This window comes from Hippocampus comes, unplaced genomic scaffold (genome assembly GCF_001891065.2).
Source record: "Hippocampus comes isolate QL1 unplaced genomic scaffold, H_comes_QL1_v1.1 scaffold122, whole genome shotgun sequence".
Lineage (NCBI taxonomy): Eukaryota > Metazoa > Chordata > Actinopteri > Syngnathiformes > Syngnathidae > Hippocampus > Hippocampus comes.
Genome location: NW_017842059.1, coordinates 1361294 through 1379102, shown reverse-complemented (window position 1 = coordinate 1379102; position 17809 = coordinate 1361294). Strand labels below are relative to the sequence as shown.

At 41.7% G+C, this 17809-nt stretch overlaps 1 protein-coding gene across 1 annotated transcript; it reads right to left on the bottom strand.

The window, feature by feature from the left end:
• Positions 1-5019: 5019 nt before the first annotated feature.
• On the bottom strand, positions 5020-15766 carry ehd2b (EH-domain containing 2b). Its single transcript, XM_019861514.1, has 7 exons — positions 15621-15766; positions 12949-13180; positions 11709-11885; positions 8877-8974; positions 7180-7592; positions 6776-6940; positions 5020-6439 (listed from the first exon to the last, which is right to left on the bottom strand). Exons 2-7 carry the CDS (start codon positions 13167-13169, stop codon positions 5870-5872), a joined length of 1644 nt encoding a protein of 547 aa, XP_019717073.1. The 5' UTR covers positions 13170-13180; positions 15621-15766; the 3' UTR covers positions 5020-5869.
• Between the last annotated feature and the right edge of the window lie 2043 nt (positions 15767-17809).

The window sequence follows — 17809 nt, the reverse complement described above, 5'->3', positions numbered from 1 at the left end:
CACCGATGCATTCCAGGTGGATTTTTCTGACATGGTCTTACAAACTCTCAAAACGTTATCAGCCGGACTGTAAGCCACAGACCCAAATGAGGGGCGCGAGGCACGTCATTTTTTTTTTCTCTTAAAGGTACAGCGCACCAATCCTGAGGGGGAAACTGAACAGAGGCTAGGAAAAGAGATATTAATAACTCTCGGCTCGGCCCTTCACATTCTTCACATGTGAGTCAGCTTCAGAGGCAGCGAACCAGCGACTCACTGAGTCGGGAGGATTGCTCCTGTTTCTCATTTGCCTCCCTTTTCCACGGAGGAGGAGTGGAATGATTATGTCCTCCTCTGGGAAAAATTGAACATTTCGTGCAAAAAAAAAAAAAAAAAAAAACGAGCGCGCAAGCACATGCGAGCACACACGGCTCCTTAAAGGAGCGTAGTGTACACAAATAGTGATGTGGATAGACTCCACTTTGTGCGGCTGATGTTGTGATTTAAGGGTGGGGGAGGGGGGATTGGAAAAAAGTGGTCTGCATACTTGGCCCGGTCGGCCCGAGTGAGTCAGAGCGACTGTTTATCAGGACGGCCTGCAAGAGAACATGACACACGGTGCAACTGACACGTTGATGTAAATTCCAACGCAAAACCCACAGGAGAGCAACACAGTAGTTTGAAGCGTGTTTGCCTCACAGCTTTGATGGTCCGCGTTCGGATCTCTGCTGGGGCTTTCTTGTGTGGAGTTTGTGTGCTGTGTTAATCCATGTACGCCTTTCAAAAACGAAAGCGTTTCTCTCAAAAATGACTCTAAATTGTCTGTTGGTATGAATATGAGCATGAATGATTGTTATGATATATGCTCTGTGATTGGCTGGCAACCAGGTCAGGGTGCATCCCGCCTCTTTCCAAAAGTCAGCTGGGAGAGGCTCCAGCTCACCCTTAACCCTAATGAGGACAAACCTATAGAGCATGAAGGAGTGGATTTTTTTTTCCCCCATTGGAAATCTTGTGAAGTCAGTAAATTGCATTATCCCGCCATTAACTGAACATGGCGATGTTACGGTAACAGTGCAAAGATGAAATATGATTGTTATGATATATGCTCTGTGATTGGCTGGCAACCAGGTCATGGTGCATTCCGCCACTCTCCAAACGTCAGCTGTGAGAGTCTCCAGCTCACCCTTAACCCAATGAAGACAAACCTATAGAGCATGAAGGAGTGGATTTTTTTCCCATTGAAAATCTTGTAAAGTCAGTAAATTGCATTATCCCGCCATTAACTGTACATGGTGATGTTACGGTATCAGTGCAGGGATGAAACGGCGTAGGCCAGGGGTGACCAAGTCCAGTTCTTGAGTTCCTGTCTCGCCAGTTTTAGACCTGACTCAAATGCTCAGGAACGTTTTCAGGCTTTTCAGAGCTTGCTGATGAGCGGATCATTTGAATCAGGTGTGTAGGAGGAGCGCCACATCTAAAACAGGCTGGATAGGGGCTCTCAAGAACCAGACTTGGGCACATCTGGCGTAGGGTAAAAAGATAGGAGATTTCGCGCCGCCAATCAGTCTTGAAGACTTCTTTTCAATTAGTCATCACTCTGGTCATGACTTTGTCAAAGAGCGAGCTCTGGAAATTTAGCCAAAATAGTTGGTTCGACCCAGAATGGCGGACTTCCTTTTCAATTCGGAGACTTTGGACTGTGCACTCCATGGTGACAGACATGTAAACCCAATTTTGTGTTGTTCCATGAAACTGTTGCCAGAGACAATTTTTTTTCAAACTTTCCAGCCTGCGCAATTGAGTGAGTTTTGGGCGAAGGTGTTTATTATCATCCAAAACTGACATAATTCTTTCTCACGCAGTATAGACAAAAAAAGATTCAAAATTTAGCATCGCCGATGAATCTTGAATACCTCCTTCCAATCTGGGCTCATTTGGCCAAATTCCCTTATAGAGTTCATCAAAGTACGAGCTCTAAAAAATTAGCCAAAATGGCTAGTTCAAACCAAAATGGCCGACTTTCTGATCAACAAAATACACTTGTGGACTGTCAAAGTCCAGATAAGATGACACGAGACACAGTCAAGTAACTTTATTGCTGTATAGCCGACATGAGGCCAGGCGGTGGCACTGTGCACAGTAGTAGTAGTAATTTTGGGTCTCTGTGTACGCTTTATTACAGTCATGTTAGCAATGACACACATCCAAAAAAAAAAAAAAAACAAGGTGCGCATCGAGCCGCAAATGTGTTTTCGTGGCAAAATATATGCTTAATGATGCGAATGAGAGTGGCGACATACACAACGGGTGAGCTAAGGAAGCGGCGTGCACGGCAAATGGCTATAATACATCACACTGAGGAGTTATGATAAATACATTTTATTTAACCACTTCATTAAGTACACCTGCACTGTCTAATCCGAACCAATGAAAGACCAGGAAATAACGCAGAACTAACAAACAAATGCTGCTTTCAGGAAAACTGGCAACATGGACATTTCTGACCCTCGGCAAGGAAAAGTGGTTATCACATCAAGGAGTCTGTTTGCACCATTTCAGTCACTTTGGTGTCATATGGCACAGTCCACCTCAAAAATCAAAATGGCGCAGCCCCAACTCTCCTGACGTGTCAATGACATCCTTCCAGGATGAACCAGGCACTTTTGCACTTTAGCCACCGGTTGCCGTCTTGTTTCAGAAACCGAAAATCCTCGTGGTGTCCTCGGGTTCGTCACCACCATCAAAATTGAGGCTCCGGCGGGAAACAAATGTGTGATGTTGTATCCGCGCAACTGGATCAAATATCAATATCGTGAGGACAGCCCTAGCGATAATCGGCTGGCCGATTTAATCAGCCGATATTCGCTCTTTTAAAATTGGGGGGGAAAAAAATCGTCCGATTTTTGCCAATTGTTCTTTTTTACTCAGGTAGCATGACAACATAAGACAAAGATAATGAAATCAAAATGCCCCGCCTCTCCAAAAAAGTATATGATGTTGAATACGAAAGCACAAAGTAACAGTCACATTTTCTGTCTTTAAACCATATCTTTATTGATGTGAGTGTTATGGGACCAAAAGAGAAGTTTATATTCATTACATATCTATTTTTAAAAAATAATCACTCGATTAATTGGTTATTATATGCTCTCGGCTGGCCGATTTAATCAGCCGATATTCGCTCTTTTAAAATTGGGGGGGAAAAAAATCGTCCGATTTTTGCCAATTGTTCTTTTTTACTCATGTAGCATGACAACATAAGACAAAGATAATGAAATCAAAATACCCCGCCTCTCCAAAAAAGTATATGATGTTGAATACGAAAGCACAAAGTAACATATGACAGTCACATTTTCTGTCTTTAAGTCTTTAAACCATATCTTTATTGATGTGAGTGTTAAGGGACCAAAAGAGAAGTTTATATTCATTACATATCTATTTTTAAAAAATAATCACTCGATTAATTGGTTATTGGTTTAAAAAAAAAAAAAAAGACTGTTGGTCAAACCCTAAAAAAAATGCTGACATTCAATTCATGCTGATTCCCCAGCAGCATTGAATGCAGCACAGCAAAATGCTCAAAATGGTTATTCACAAACAAAACAAATATTAACATATCGCAAACATCAGCCCTGATTTTTGTTTATGTTTAACTGGAACGTATGAGGTAGGACCTGAGAAGCCTCAAATGGGATGTTTCTGATTTCAAGGTAGTTTTGAATGCAGCTGAAGATCTAGAAATATTTGTCAGAAGTATGGCTGAAGCAGATGCCTGTGCTTTATTGAACTCTCCTAGTTTAACAATGGGTCGATTAATGTAGTTCAGTTTGGCCACAAAGGAAATTTTTCTAATTTCCAGCAACATTGAATGCAGCGACACACCTTCAAATACACTGTGCATTTTTTGTTTAGAGTTTGGCTTTGACAAAGGTCAAATTTTTTTCTGTCCTTATGGTTTTAGTTAGGCTCCATGGAGGAGATTTCTAAAATCCCAGTGATCTTGAATGCAGCAAAACATATACAAACTCAGTTCTTTGCAAGTATAACAATAGGTTTGTTATCCAGCTCCAAGTGAAGTGCAGTATGAATATATTTCTGGTTTCCCATCAGCAAAACATTTACAAAAATAAAACTTTGAATGCGGCTCTAGTTCTGGAAGTGTGCAGGTGTACCTAACGTTGTGACCAGTGAGTTATTTAAAGCTAGTATTGCCGCCATCTTGTTATGGGACGCGGCGCTGAGAAGCCTCAAATGGGATGTTTCTGATTTCAAGGTGGTTTTGAATGCAACTGAACATCCAGAAATATTTGTCCATTTCTTTTCACTTTGTAAGAAGTATGGCTGAAGCAGATGCCTGTGCTTTATTGAACTCTCCTAGTTTAACAATGGGTCGATTAATGTAGTTCAGTTTGGCCACAAAGGAAATTTTTCTAATTTCCAGCAACATTGAATGCAGCGACACACCTTCAAATACACTGTGCATTTTTTGTTTAGAGTTTGGCTTTGACAAAGGTCAAATTTTTTTCTGTCCTTATGGTTTTAGTTAGGCTCCATGGAGGAGATTTCTAAAATCCCAGTGATCTTGAATGCAGCAAAACATATACAAACTCAGTTCTTTGCAAGTATAACAATAGGTTTGTTATCCAGCTCCAAGTGAAGTGCAGTATGAATATATTTCTGGTTTCCCATCAGCAAAACATTTACAAAAATAAAACTTTGAATGCGGCTCTAGTTCTGGAAGTGTGCAGGTGTACCTAATGTTGTGACCAGTGAGTTATTTAAAGCTAGTAGTGCCACCATCTTGTTATGGGACGCGGCGCCGGCTGTACAAAATTCAAATTAATATTATGTATTTGTCGGAGGACCGAGAGACAAGAGCGCATCAAACGAGTCTGTTCATTCATCAATCTCTTGTCTATCATCACCATCTGTCTATTCTTCTACCCATCTGTCCATATATTTCTCTATCAATTCCTCCATTACAGTAATACCCGCATAATGGCGATTCAGTATTTGCAAAATCCCTTACTCATTCAGTATTCGCAAAATCCCTTACTCACGTTGTTTTTAAACTAGCTATAGTTATTCTCAAATCCTCCCTAATTTGTGGTCTTTGACACATTTTTATGAGATGCCACAAGATGGTGCCAAAGCTCAGATAAATGGGAAATTGTAATTGGTATCAAGGAAGTACTGTGAAGTACTGACAAGTTTTTAAGATATTTGCGTATCGGCCTTTTTGAAATAAAATCATCCGTAAACCATCTACTTACATAGGCAGTATTATAAGATGAGCGTAGAACATTAGCTCTTTGACTGCCATTGATAGCTATAGACGTCAAAAATAAAATTTTAAGGCGCTGGCAATAAATGAGTTAAAGGATTTTGCATTTTCAGTTTGTGGAATATTTACAGATTAGACTATTAATATAGACCATTACAGTAATCCCCACTGACTATTTGCAAATTTACCCCACTGCGTTTTTTTCCGATATCCCATTTTTGTTCTGTATCTATAATGGCCTAAGACACAACAAGTTGGCACCATAGCCCAGCTAAGAGGAAAGTATGTACTACAAAGACATTTCAACTGTCCCTATCCCACACAAATTACTGTATCCGTCCATATGTCGAGCTGTCATCCATCGGCCTATCCACTGATAAATTCATCCATTCTATATCCAACCATTCAGCCAACATTAATTGCCTCACAGGTAGTAATTGGCATAAAGGAAATATCCTGAAGAAACAGATCTGAACTGTCCCTGTCCCGCACGAGTAGCTGGGGAATACTGTATCCATCCGTCTAGATGTCATCTATTGGTTTATCTATTGATAAGTTCATTCATCCATCCATCCATCCATGCATTCATGCATCCATCACCCATCAGTCGATACACACGTCAGAGCCTTTCTGCCTGCGCTTGGAGGGTGGCACCAGGCGGCTGGGCAACTCCGGGGGCAGACCGTGGCCCTCCAGCTTGACTTCGATCAGGTGGCTGGCCAAGGCGAACTCCTCCTCATCCAGCATGCCATCGCGGTCCACGTCGGACAGCTTCCAGATGCGGCCCAGCACGGAGTTGGGCAGACGAGAGCTGACCATCCAGTGCTTGACCTTGGTGCCGCTCAGCTTGCCCTCGTTGGGCGCCAGGTTGTAGAAGATCTCGTCGTACTTGGGCTTGTCCTTGGTCACCACCCACTTGTCTGGCTCGTCCTCACAGCCATCGTCAGCCTCGTCGTCCTCGTTGGTAAATGGGTCACCTTCGCCGAAGGGTCCGGCGCGGGTGCCCAGGAAAGCGCCTCCCTCCACGCCGGGCTGCTCGCCGGCCTCCAGCTCCTCCTGGCGCAGAAGTGGCATCAACTTGGCGATGTCCACCGACAGCAGCTCGTCCAGGGCCGCCATCAGGTTGGGCTTCAGGGTTTTGAACTTGGTGAAGTCGTGGACCATCAGTTGCTCCTAACAACCACAATTTAGAAACGACCAAATACAGTACATATCATCACTACACAACGCAATTTCCGGATGTCTTGAAGAAGGAAAACAATTTTAATTCGGGATTGTTTGAATATGTGACTCAGTTGGGGCTATTTATTAGTTCTTCCAACTGTATATCCAACCATCCATCTGTCTACCCTTTGATATACATCCTTTCATCGAGCCAATTATCTGCCATTCATTTATCCATCCATCCATTTATGCTTCCATGCATCTGCAAACTTCCATCTGTCTATCACTTCATTGATCCATCCATCCAGCCATCCATCCATTTAGCCATCCGTGAATTCAGCTGACCTGCATCTTGGCGCAGTCGGGGAAGTCTCCGGCAGAGATGTTGTGCTGCAGTTGTATCTTTGAAAAGATGACGGGCAACTGGTAGATGAGGTTCTTCTTCTTGTTGTCCTTCCTGAACACCGACGGCATCTCTTGCTTCAGGTAGCTGATGATGTGAGCGTGCACCTGAACACGGTAGGCGTAAAGTTATTTCCCCTCCAAGCAACGTGGAATTCCTTTTTGAGTTGGTCTTGAATCTCTTAAACCAGGGTTTGATCCCACCTAAACCCAAGTAAAAATAAACCTTCACAAGACCAAAGCCATATTTGTCGGGATAAAAAGTTTTTTGGTTTTTTTTGTCAGGCGGACCCAAGTTCTCCTGAATTCCTTCCAATACAGTCAATCTCCAAAAAACAAAGACCCACCCGGACCAGGCGTGCCCTCTTCACCAGGTCATTGAGCTTGCGTAGAGCCGCGTGACGAGGAAGGTTCTGGATGTCGGCAAACAGATCCTTCTCCTCCAGCTCAAACAGCTTGCGGTTGTCTGACACCATGAGGGGCTCGGACCAGAAGGAGCCGATGTAGACCCTCAGAACCTCAGGTGTGCCGAACACCTTGCCCAGGGACCACATAAGGGCGCCGTAGACCCTCATGAGCTGCTGGGTGCCCACCATGTCGGCCTTGTTGAGGACCACCCGCAGCTTGTCCTCGTTGCCTTTCAGCGCGCCGATGGCCTCCGAGAACTCATCCGAGATCTCCAGCTTGTGGGCGTCAAAGAGCAAGATGATGCGGTCTACGCGCTCGGCAAACCAGCGCAGCACGGCGGGAAAGTCGTAGCCTGTGGGCAAGGATGGGTTCGCCAATCAGAGCTGGAATACACAAGACCGAGCCCTGCCACAAATGTACAAAAAAACGCAAAGAATTGACGCCCTATTAAACGTGCTTATTAAGGTTGTGCATCTATCCGTAAAAAGACGATGAGATATTTATCTCGATACAATGGGTACGATAAGATTCAAGAATGGTACTTTGTACATTTTCAAGTGAACGATTCGGTAGGATTGCAATTTGAGTCAATGGAGTACGGCTGTAGCTTTGGTCGTGTTGATTAAAACTCATTCACTGCCAATGACGGCTATAGATGTCAAAGATCCATTTTTATTCAGCTGCAGTGAATAAGCCATTGACAGCTATAGAAGTCAAAAATCCACTGTATATGAAATATACCGTATATGTGGATATACACACACATAACATTTATAATGTACGGTATGATGATAGGGGCGGCCCGGTGGTCCAGTGGTTAGCGCCTCACAGTGCAGAGGTACCGGGTTCAATTCCAGCTCCGGCCTCCCTGTGTGGAGTTTGCATGTTCTCCCCGGGCCTGCGTGGGTTTTCTCCAGGTACTTTGGTTTCCTCCCACATTCCAAAAACATGTATGGCAGGCTGATTGAACTCTCAAAATTGTCCCAAGGTGTGAGTGTGAGCGCGGATGGTTGTTTGTCTCTGGGTGCCCTGTGAGTGGCTGGCAACCGGTTCAGGGTGTCCCCCGCCTACTGCCCGAAGACGACTGGGATGGGCTCCAGCACCCACCGCGACCCTTGTGAGGATAAGCGGATCGGAAAAATGAAGGAAGTATGATGATAATAAATCTGATTGACAAAGAACCAAAGTACAGTAATTATGTAATGCTGTTGATGAAAACCATTTTTTAAAATGCCGCCAGATGGAACATTGCTGTCATGGGAAGTGCAGGCATACAGTCACTTACTTGGAGCGAAGTACCTCTACACTATGTGGAAATAACAACATGATGTCATTTTTTTGGAAGAATGCCTACCTGTGTAGCAATCGGTCTTAGTCGCTAGACATGAGATATTTTGCACTCGTTTCTCAACAGATTAGATGCGATTTTTTTTTTCCACTGAGGTGTCGCAAGTAAGCATTTGTTCTGGGAATTGATGACTTTTTATTGAAAAAAAAAATATTCATAACCACTTCAATAGAGCGGAATTTAACAGAATTAACAACCCTAGTTTGAAACCCTATCCCCAGTTTAAAACATACAAATCCATGGGTAATTAGTATTGTGATCCTTCATTTCCTTTGTCATATTTCTTACCTCGGCTCACTCTCTGCTTGGCTCCTGAGAGGATTCCGGGCGTGTCAATGATGCTGATGCTCTCTAGCACCTGATTGGACATCTGGGCGCACTGGAACCTGCAACACAAGATGAACGCACATCAGACACAACTGAGGGGCTAAATACATCTTATGAGCCTTATGAGTTACGTCAGCAGGGAATGCCACATTTACAATACTGAGTTCATTCATATTGTAGTTTGTAAAATGACAACAGTCATTGCACCATACCCTTCTCGATATGAAATGCACCAAATCGAATGGTACCCCACCGAATCGCAACGGAGTCGAGTCAATCCGCTCTAAAATCCAACCGTCCTTGAATCATCATATCGCAACCCATCTATTGCGATGGGTATCGAATTGGAGAGCTGCGCTGCCCTCAAACACATTTGAACTTTTTTATTACTGTATTATCATAACATTTTTTTTACTCCATGAATGTGCCGACCCATGTGTCCGTTTGGAAATTGAGATGTGGCCAACCCCGCCTGAACTCAAACCACGGCGGGTTCGGACTCGAATGGAAAAACGCCTTGCTCCATTGTGTCAGGGAGCGCTCATGGCTTCCCACTTCCTGAATGGAAAAACGCCGTCCCAGCTGCCAGAATCAAACAATAAGACTTGCTAATGATGTCGCGCCTCTGGAACAACAACAACAGCACTTCCTGTGGCCCGCCAGCTAAACGAGCGCCCCGTTTCCCGACCCTCCTCGCCCGGATGAGAAGAGAAACAAAGGGCAATGCCAAGGCAGGAGTCCCGGGATTTCTCCAACAGAGAATCGTCACTGCTTGTTTTTACGTCTTAATGTTAACACCGCCTAGCTCATATTTACACTTTTTAAATGTAGAAAAAAAGGAAATTGTCTTTGCTTGCGTTTGACTCGAGTGCGTTATTATTTTGACAACTTAATAACAGTCATCACATTTTTTTACACGTAAAAACATCAAGAATATAATTGCGAACATTGATAGTAATGAGATGTGTGAGACATCTAGGAAGTGAATTATTTTTGGTTGCATTTAAATCAATTGTGTGATTGGTTTTGCTTCTCAATATTAACAATGGTTAACTTCATTTTATATCTGTTAGGAAGTAGTTTAGAAAAAAAAGATATGTGAGGCTCATCTACGTAGCAAGTCTTCATTTGTGTTTGACACGAGTGTGTGATTGTTTTCATCTTTCATTCTTAACGGTGGCTATTTTTACATGTGTAAGAATGTAGGGAAGAATGCTAAAATAATGAGATGTTGAGTATCTCGGAAGTAAATATCTCCGTTTGCATTTGACCCGAGTGCGTGAATTTTTTTGGGGGGGCTTCCCGAAATTAACAGTGGCTAATTTCATTTTATATTTGAAAAAATATGGTTTAAGTGTCTTTATAAGATTAGTTGCACGAGGCTCATCTGCAAGGCAATGTTCTTCACTTTCAACTGTTTCTTTTTTTTATACTTGTAAGAATGTAAACAAGAATGTTAAAAACGAAAATGTGAAGCAAATCTATTTGGCTCGTGTTTGTCTTCAGTTGTGTGATTATCTCAATATTGTTTGAACCAAACAGTTTGTGAACGGAATGTGAAGCAAATCTATTTGGCTCGTGTTTGTCTTTAGTGTGTGATTATCTCAATATTGTTTGAACCAAAAAGTTTGTGGACGACGGCTCTACGTTCTTTATAGGCATGAGAGTGTGATGCTGTTTTTCACATGTGCCCAGCGATTGGCTGGTGACTGGCTAAGGATGAACCCCACCCACCTCTGCCCCTAAATGTCAACAGGGATTGGCCTCCATGTCAACGCTAAAGAGGTCAAGCGCTATACAAAGGATGTCAATTGAGTCCTGAAAAAAATTGCCTGTGCCTTTGAATGAATTAAATAAAAACTTTTAGTTTGTATCATGGTGAGCGTTTAAGATTAACAAGCGTGCCGCTTTCCTCCCAAAGACAGGAAGTCAAAGACAAACACTAAAGTGGGAGTCCCAGGATTTCTTCGCTTGCCTTCCTGTGACGTTAGTGGTGAAAAAAAAAACAAACAGGAGGAATTCTGTCTGGGGTTCTCGAAGACTCACAAGTTCGTCACTTGGTTTGTCTTAACACCCCACCTCACTCCCTACTTCTCTCCTGACCTCTGCCTCTCATCTGAAGTCCAAAAAAGACACAGAAAGTCTTATTTTTACACTTGAAAAAAAAAACAAAAGATGAGTGAGGCTCATCTGCGAGGTAAATTGCCTTCATTTACATTTCATTGAAGTGCTTGGTTGTTTTAGTATGGAGGTGTATTGCTTCAACACCAGAAAAAAGTTTGATATCACATTATCAATGTGATCAATTTCAGGCTTTAACATGACATGATGCACATTTTAAAGTGATAAATTATCACTTTCACAAAAGTGATTACGTTTCATGTCAATTACATATTTTAATGTGATAGGTTATCACTTTTCATGAAAGATAATGTGTTTGATGAAAGTTTCACGTTTTCCAGTAATAGGTTTCACAAAAATTCACCTTGTTGTCATTGGCTCGGCCTGGGTCAGATGACATGTAAGGGTTTGTTTATTCATGAATTGCTTCAGCTTTTGCCACCCGGAAGTACGTATGAGGTCATGGGGAAAGGTTTTATACAAATGAAATTGCCTTGCCTCCATCCATTTACACTTCCCCTCCACTCTTTCATCACCCACCCTCTTGATAACGTTCCCTTTCTCCTCTTTTCCGCAAATAAGGTAAGGGGGTGGAAATTTGGCGGACACATTTTGAAAAATTCCAAAGGCTTCACAACATTTCCACTTGTAAACATTTCATTTTTCACTCACCTGTTGAGGAAGGTGTTCCCAAAGGGGTTGAGCTTCCGGAAGGGTTTGTTGGGATCCACGATGAGGGCGTTCCCGGGAATGACGTTCTCCACTTCGCCGTGCATGATGGCAGTGAAGCAGTCGGTGGTGGGTTCGGGTCCTACGCGGCTGCCGGGAATCTCCTGCTCCAGCAAGTATCTGTCAATCACATCGGAGTTATGTCCCACCTCCAAGGTACTGCCTCACTTCAGTGGTTGACAAACCTTTTTTGAGCCAAAGCACATAACTTACAGTCAAAATATCACCAAAACTACAGAATGCAAGAACTGCCTTGGGACAAAATGGAAAAAGTGATTCTCAAAATATAATTTAAAATTAAAACCCAACTGATTCGACCGCTGGCGAATTTAATTGGCAGATATTAGCTCTTTTAGTATAGGCAGAAATCTGCAAAAAAGAAATTGGGTCATTTTAATTTTTTATTTTTTTTTGGGGGGGATGATTTTTGCAGATTAATTTGTTTTATCTATCTATATAGATATATATATCTCCATCCATCCATCCATCCATTTTCTGATCCGCTTAATCCTCACAAGAGTCGCAGCGGGTGCTGGAGCCTATCCCAGCTGACTTCGGGCAGTAGGCGGGGGACACCCTGAAACGGTTGCCAGCCAATCTATGTATGATTTTTTTTCTCTGTTGCGACGCTGAAAAAAATATTAAAGTCCAAGTATTTTAAAACTGTAAGATGTTCTGCCTGTAATTCATATCGTCATTGTTGTAAACATTAAGACACCCCAAAAAAGTTATTTTTATGATTAGAATTTAAAAAAAATCATTATTGTTATTTTTTAAAAACAAAAATATGTTTGGATTTTTCATGTATACGCAGGGCTAAGCTGTCAATAAGCGTTTTAGGTGAAAAAACGGGTTTAGCTTACAATAAATAAATTAATTAAAAAATAAATACAATTTCCCCAAAAAATCTTGAAAAAAAAAAGAATGACGAGGTGAAAATGCTTCTGAACCGTGAATATCCACTGTAATTCAAAAATCTAATGTGGTCTCTCCTGGTTTAATTGCCATCGAGTGCAAAAGCATTTAATTGTTCTGCCTGTCACGACATGTCACTGGCACAGATAAATGAAGGAAGAAACATTATTTGGAGTCAATAAATAAGGATATTTTGCCTAGTGAAGAGATACTGGATCCTTTTCTGTCTGTGCGGGGGTCGGAGGAGGGGGAGCCGGGAGTGACTTACTTGATGAAGGTGGTCTTCCCGGTGGAATACTGGCCCACCACCAGGACCATGGGCTTGTTGTCGAAGTCAGCATCCTCCAGGCTGAGCGAGTGGAAGTCGTGGAAGCCGTAGTACTGCTCCAGCGGCAGCAGTTTTTTGCGGTACAGCGACTTCAGACCTTCGGTCACCGTGCGGATCACCTCCGGCGCCTTCTTCACGTTCTTACGCCCCCAGCGCGACATCTCGACAGGATCTTGAGCAGCAAAAAAAAAAAAGAGGCACAAGACACTCAATCACATTGGAAGGATCACGTTTAGCTTCGATTTGAGTATTTTTAAATTTATTTTAAAAAATGTCAGACGGGAAGCATAAAAAGGAAAAAGAATAAATCAAAAGAAAAAGGTTTGACTGTTTTTATTTTTTTAATACATAATTAAGTTAAATGAAAAATGGTGCTGGATTTAAATTTTACACCTTAACGTTTTTAATTTTTAAAGATTATTAAAAAAAAATAAAAGAAATAATGCCTTTTTCTTTAAAATTGTCAATGAAAAGGTTGTTGCAAGTTATCACTATTTTATACCTGAAGAAAGTCACGTTTTAACTACTCATGTAGGATGCCTTTTTTTTCTGTAAACGATGCATTTATTCTTTTACTATACTAGTGAAATATGTAAACTTTTTTCTCTCAAAAAATGGCACTTTATTCCTGTACAAAAGACCTTTTTAATAATTTGTTTGTGTTAAAACGTGTCCGTAGTTAGTAACATTTTTGTACATCAAAATTGACCCAGCAGCTCGGTTGTTTTTCATTCCTGTTTTACTTGTAGCAGCAGTTGACTTCTTTTTACACTTGCATGACAAGTGGACGCACTCACAGAGTGACACAGGGAGCTTCTTGGATGCGCAAGGGCTGTTATTCCTCTTAAGGACAAAAAAAAAAATAAAAAGCTTCAGATGCTTCCTCTATTTGTGTGTGAAAGTTGTGCCGTCGTCCTTGAAACCTCACACCGAAAAAGATCACGTTTGAAGTTCGGGAATAATCTACAATAGGAAGAGGAAGAGCAAATCGTGAGATGTTATTCCCAATACGGCAGGAGTGTGCAATATATAACAGCCCTCTCCAGACCCCCCCACCCACCCCCTTTGAATGTCACTGATCACAGTAACACCAAGCAGAGATTTTCTTTACTTTAAACTTTCAGTGTATTGAATTGGATTTAGCATGTTTCAATAAGCCAATGTGAGACGCACCCTTAACTACCCCCACCCCCCTTTCCTCCGGCTGACCACCCTACCACCACCCTTTCTACCATCCATTAGATAGTGTATGTGTCCCTAAATGTAAAAAAACAAAAAACTTGGACATAGCTGCAATCCGTAAAGACCATCCCTGTTTGTTTCCGCCTGAGGCAGACAGCTGCTTATTAAGGAGTGCTGCACTTCGAGTGCAGATGTGGAATTTTTTTTTTTTTTTTTTGTGGAGCCCTCCAGGAGGTTGCCTAACATTGTCAGTGCATGCCTGGAAAAAGCTGGTGCTCCAAGCTGGAACAGTTTCAAACCCAGCCCATGCTCAGGCCGCAGTTCATGACTTCAGTGTAAAAGTGAGTAAGACATTCCTTTTCATCCCCTTCTGCTTTTTTGCCTCACAGCGTGCACAGTGTTCACGTAGTGGAGGGGGGAAAAGGAAAAAAAAATGTTCCATTTGGGAATCCTCATTTTGACTGAAAGGCACAGTTCATTTAAGTGGAGTAGTGGCGGCTGACTTGTCCATTTTTGGAGTCATTCGTGGGGTAGAGGGAAAAAAACAGCACAATGCGGACATGTCACAAGATCCGTGCAGAGAAATAACGTTGGTGTTGAAATGGGGAAAGCAATAACAGGAGACTTGTGGGAATATTTTAAGGCAGGGGAATTCGCTAGTGGCATTGAAGGAGGATGGCGGGGAGAAAAGACAGCTTTTCCACTATAAATAAGTGCAGCGAAAGGCAGTTCACATGCATATGGGATTCAACTGAACTGTACTTCACCAATATATTGTACTGGATTAAATAAAAAAAAAGCTGAATTCACCAAAACATTCCCGGTAAATACAATTTTTAACATGACCTCTGCACTTAAACATAGGGGGGAAAAACTACAGTGGTATTGAATCGAATGGCTGAATCCAACCAAACTGTACTGAACTAGATTAAATTCAGTTGAAGCCACTGTAACATGCTGCAACTGTCAACGTTAACACCGTCCTTGAGTCGAGAAAAACAAACGTTACGATAGTAAGTTAAATGTACAAATGAACAAATGTACTGCACAGGGTTAAGAAAAACAAAATCTAATCCACTGTTAACGTTCTCCGTTTCATTCAGAAATTCTTTTGCATACCATCAGAGGGAGCCCGACTCCCACCATTAAATTATCACAAGCCTAAATCCGCAAAGAAACATCATTTGGTTGAATACGACAGCGAAGAAGGGCTTGAAGTTACCTGATCAGTTTACATTTCAGGTAAACGCAATCCTTTCTTCGCTGCCACATATGAAGGCTCGAAGAAAGTTTGACAAAGTCACTTTTCACCCCCCAATTGTGTGTGTCATCTGACTTTGGAAGTTTTCAACACACATTTACAGGAAAACAAAACACAATAAGGAAATCAAAGTAGGTGCAAATATACAACAAGAGAGCAAAGTACTTACATGTGTGGGTGTACCTCTGGTTGAATTTTAAAAAAAAGGGCTGAAGGTGGAGGTAAAAGGTTGGGTCTTTTTGTTGCTTCTTCTGCAAGGTTTGATGTCGTTCTCAGCTTTTTTTTTTTTTCCGACCCAGCCCTCTTCCTCACTCCTACTTGGATGCTCCTCCTCCTCCTCCTCCTCTCATTTAGAGCAAGTAAGCGCCGATGCCTGGCAACGCTGTGGGCAGCACAAAACACTCCAGAGGAGGAAGGACAGGGAGGGAGGGGACCACGAATAAAGCATTTGGGCGGGGAGGCCTTTTTATCTTTTTATGAAATGACACACGAGGATTTCACATGACATCTGCTACTTGGGATACAGTCGTCCAACCTTTGTAGACACCACTTTCCATCATTGCATTATCTGAATTGCTTTATAAAAATAAATACATCTGACTGAGATATGTATTTAATATTCATAGGATGGCAAAAACTTGACCCTTGAACTTTTGAAACCTAGACTTTGCAGATTGTTTTTTTTTTGTCCGATTAACATTGGTTAACTTATTTTTGCACTTGTATGGGTGCTCTGTTAAAATGCAATTCAAACGTCATTTCTTTAAATATGATTTTCACCCACCAAAATACAACCTTTCTCAAGAGTGAAACCTTTTTTACACTGAACAGTGGGAAACCTGTTTAAACAGTATTCAAATGCATTGATTTTTTTTCCCTTTAAATATAACTTTTTTAATCTCCAAACATTTATTTTCTCAAGAGTCAAACTTTATTCCTATTATTCTATTTCAATGTATTTTTTTAAATTATACTCCAAATCAAGTATCAAGTACAACTTTGTCAAATGTGCTGTATGTGCAACATACAGCACAGATGACATTTCTTCCCTCTCACAACAAGAGGAGCCGCTGCGGGTGATGAAAGATTCCTCCCAAAGATATTCTTTAAAAAGACACTTTTTTACCACATGAAAAAAACATGGAAAACTGTACTGCTTTCCTTTGCAGAAAATTGCACCAAAGCTACACTGTTTATTGTTTTTCTCTTAGCAGTAGAAGGTGGGCGACAGGTTAGCATATCCACCTCACAGTGCAGAGTTCAATTCCGGCTCCGGCCGTCCTGTGTGGAGTTTGCATGTTTTCCCTGTGCCCGCGTGGGTTTTTCTCCGGGTACTGCGGTTTCCTCCCGCATTCCAAAACCATGCTTGGCAGGTTAATAGAACATTCTAAATTGTCCCTAGTTGTGAGTGCGAACTGTTGTACGTTTGTGATGGGCTCCAGCACGCCCGCGACTCTCATGAGGATTACGAAATGGATGGATGGATATTAGAAGTTGACGTATTTTTATGCTCAAATGTTTTAATGTTCCTTAAAATACAATAACATCGCATGTACAGGAAATAGGGATTTAGTTTGACCCTGAAATTCCTGATCTAGATTTCCATTATTTTCCATGGGGAAAAGATTTGTTCCAACACTCATAACCGTCTTGAACTGATGATGTTGATGAGAACGAATGACGCTCAAACATTTAATATCCCCAAAAATGAAGACGGGATTCATAAAAGAAGCAAGGTTTAATTTACAGTTGACTAAATGTACATTTCTTTTTAAAAAGTATCCTTATACACAATAAATACAATACAAAATTAATCTGTAATACTATACTTCAAATTCTCTTGCCGTCTTTTTTGTACATTATTATTGTTCCTTTTTTGTTTCTCTCCGCCGCCCCGCTCTTTGCGTAACCTTGTGCTGCGTTTCAGTTGGACTTGTCCATGGGGCAGACATTAAAAAAACAACAACAAATCAAAACAAAAAGACACAGGAAGGAAAGAGGGGACGGAGGTGAAGGTTTGGGGATGATCCTGGCCTGCCCCCTGCTGACTGAAATCAACCAAAGTCTCGTGAGCTTGGAAATCAAACAATGTTGAAAACCAAGGATGCTTGATTTTTTTTTTTAAATAGAAATTTGTCACCATACGGCTTGTGCTATGTCCTTGTCACCCAATCTGATGCATTTGTGCGCCACATTATTTAGGACTGGTTTTCAAATGTAAGCTACGCTCTTCACAAAACAATTCGGGACACATTGGGTGAAATTTCACTGGTTTTCAAATGTAAGCTACGCTCTTCACAAAACATTCGGGACATTGGGTGAAATTTCAAAATAAAGCTAAATGCGCTTAGTTTGACC

Excerpts from the sequence above, each read along its gene's own strand:
- ehd2b (XM_019861514.1), bottom strand. The coding sequence starts at position 13,169 with ATGTCGCGCTGGGGGCGTAAGAACGTGAAGAAGGCGCCGGAGGTGATC. Across the intron at positions 11,886-12,948 it reads GGGAAGACCACCTTCATCAA|ATACTTGCTGGAGCAGGAGA; the intron begins GTAAGTCACTCC and ends TGTGATTGACAG. Across the intron at positions 7,593-8,876 it reads CAAGCAGAGAGTGAGCCGAG|GCTACGACTTTCCCGCCGTG; the intron begins GTAAGAAATATG and ends CCTTGCCCACAG.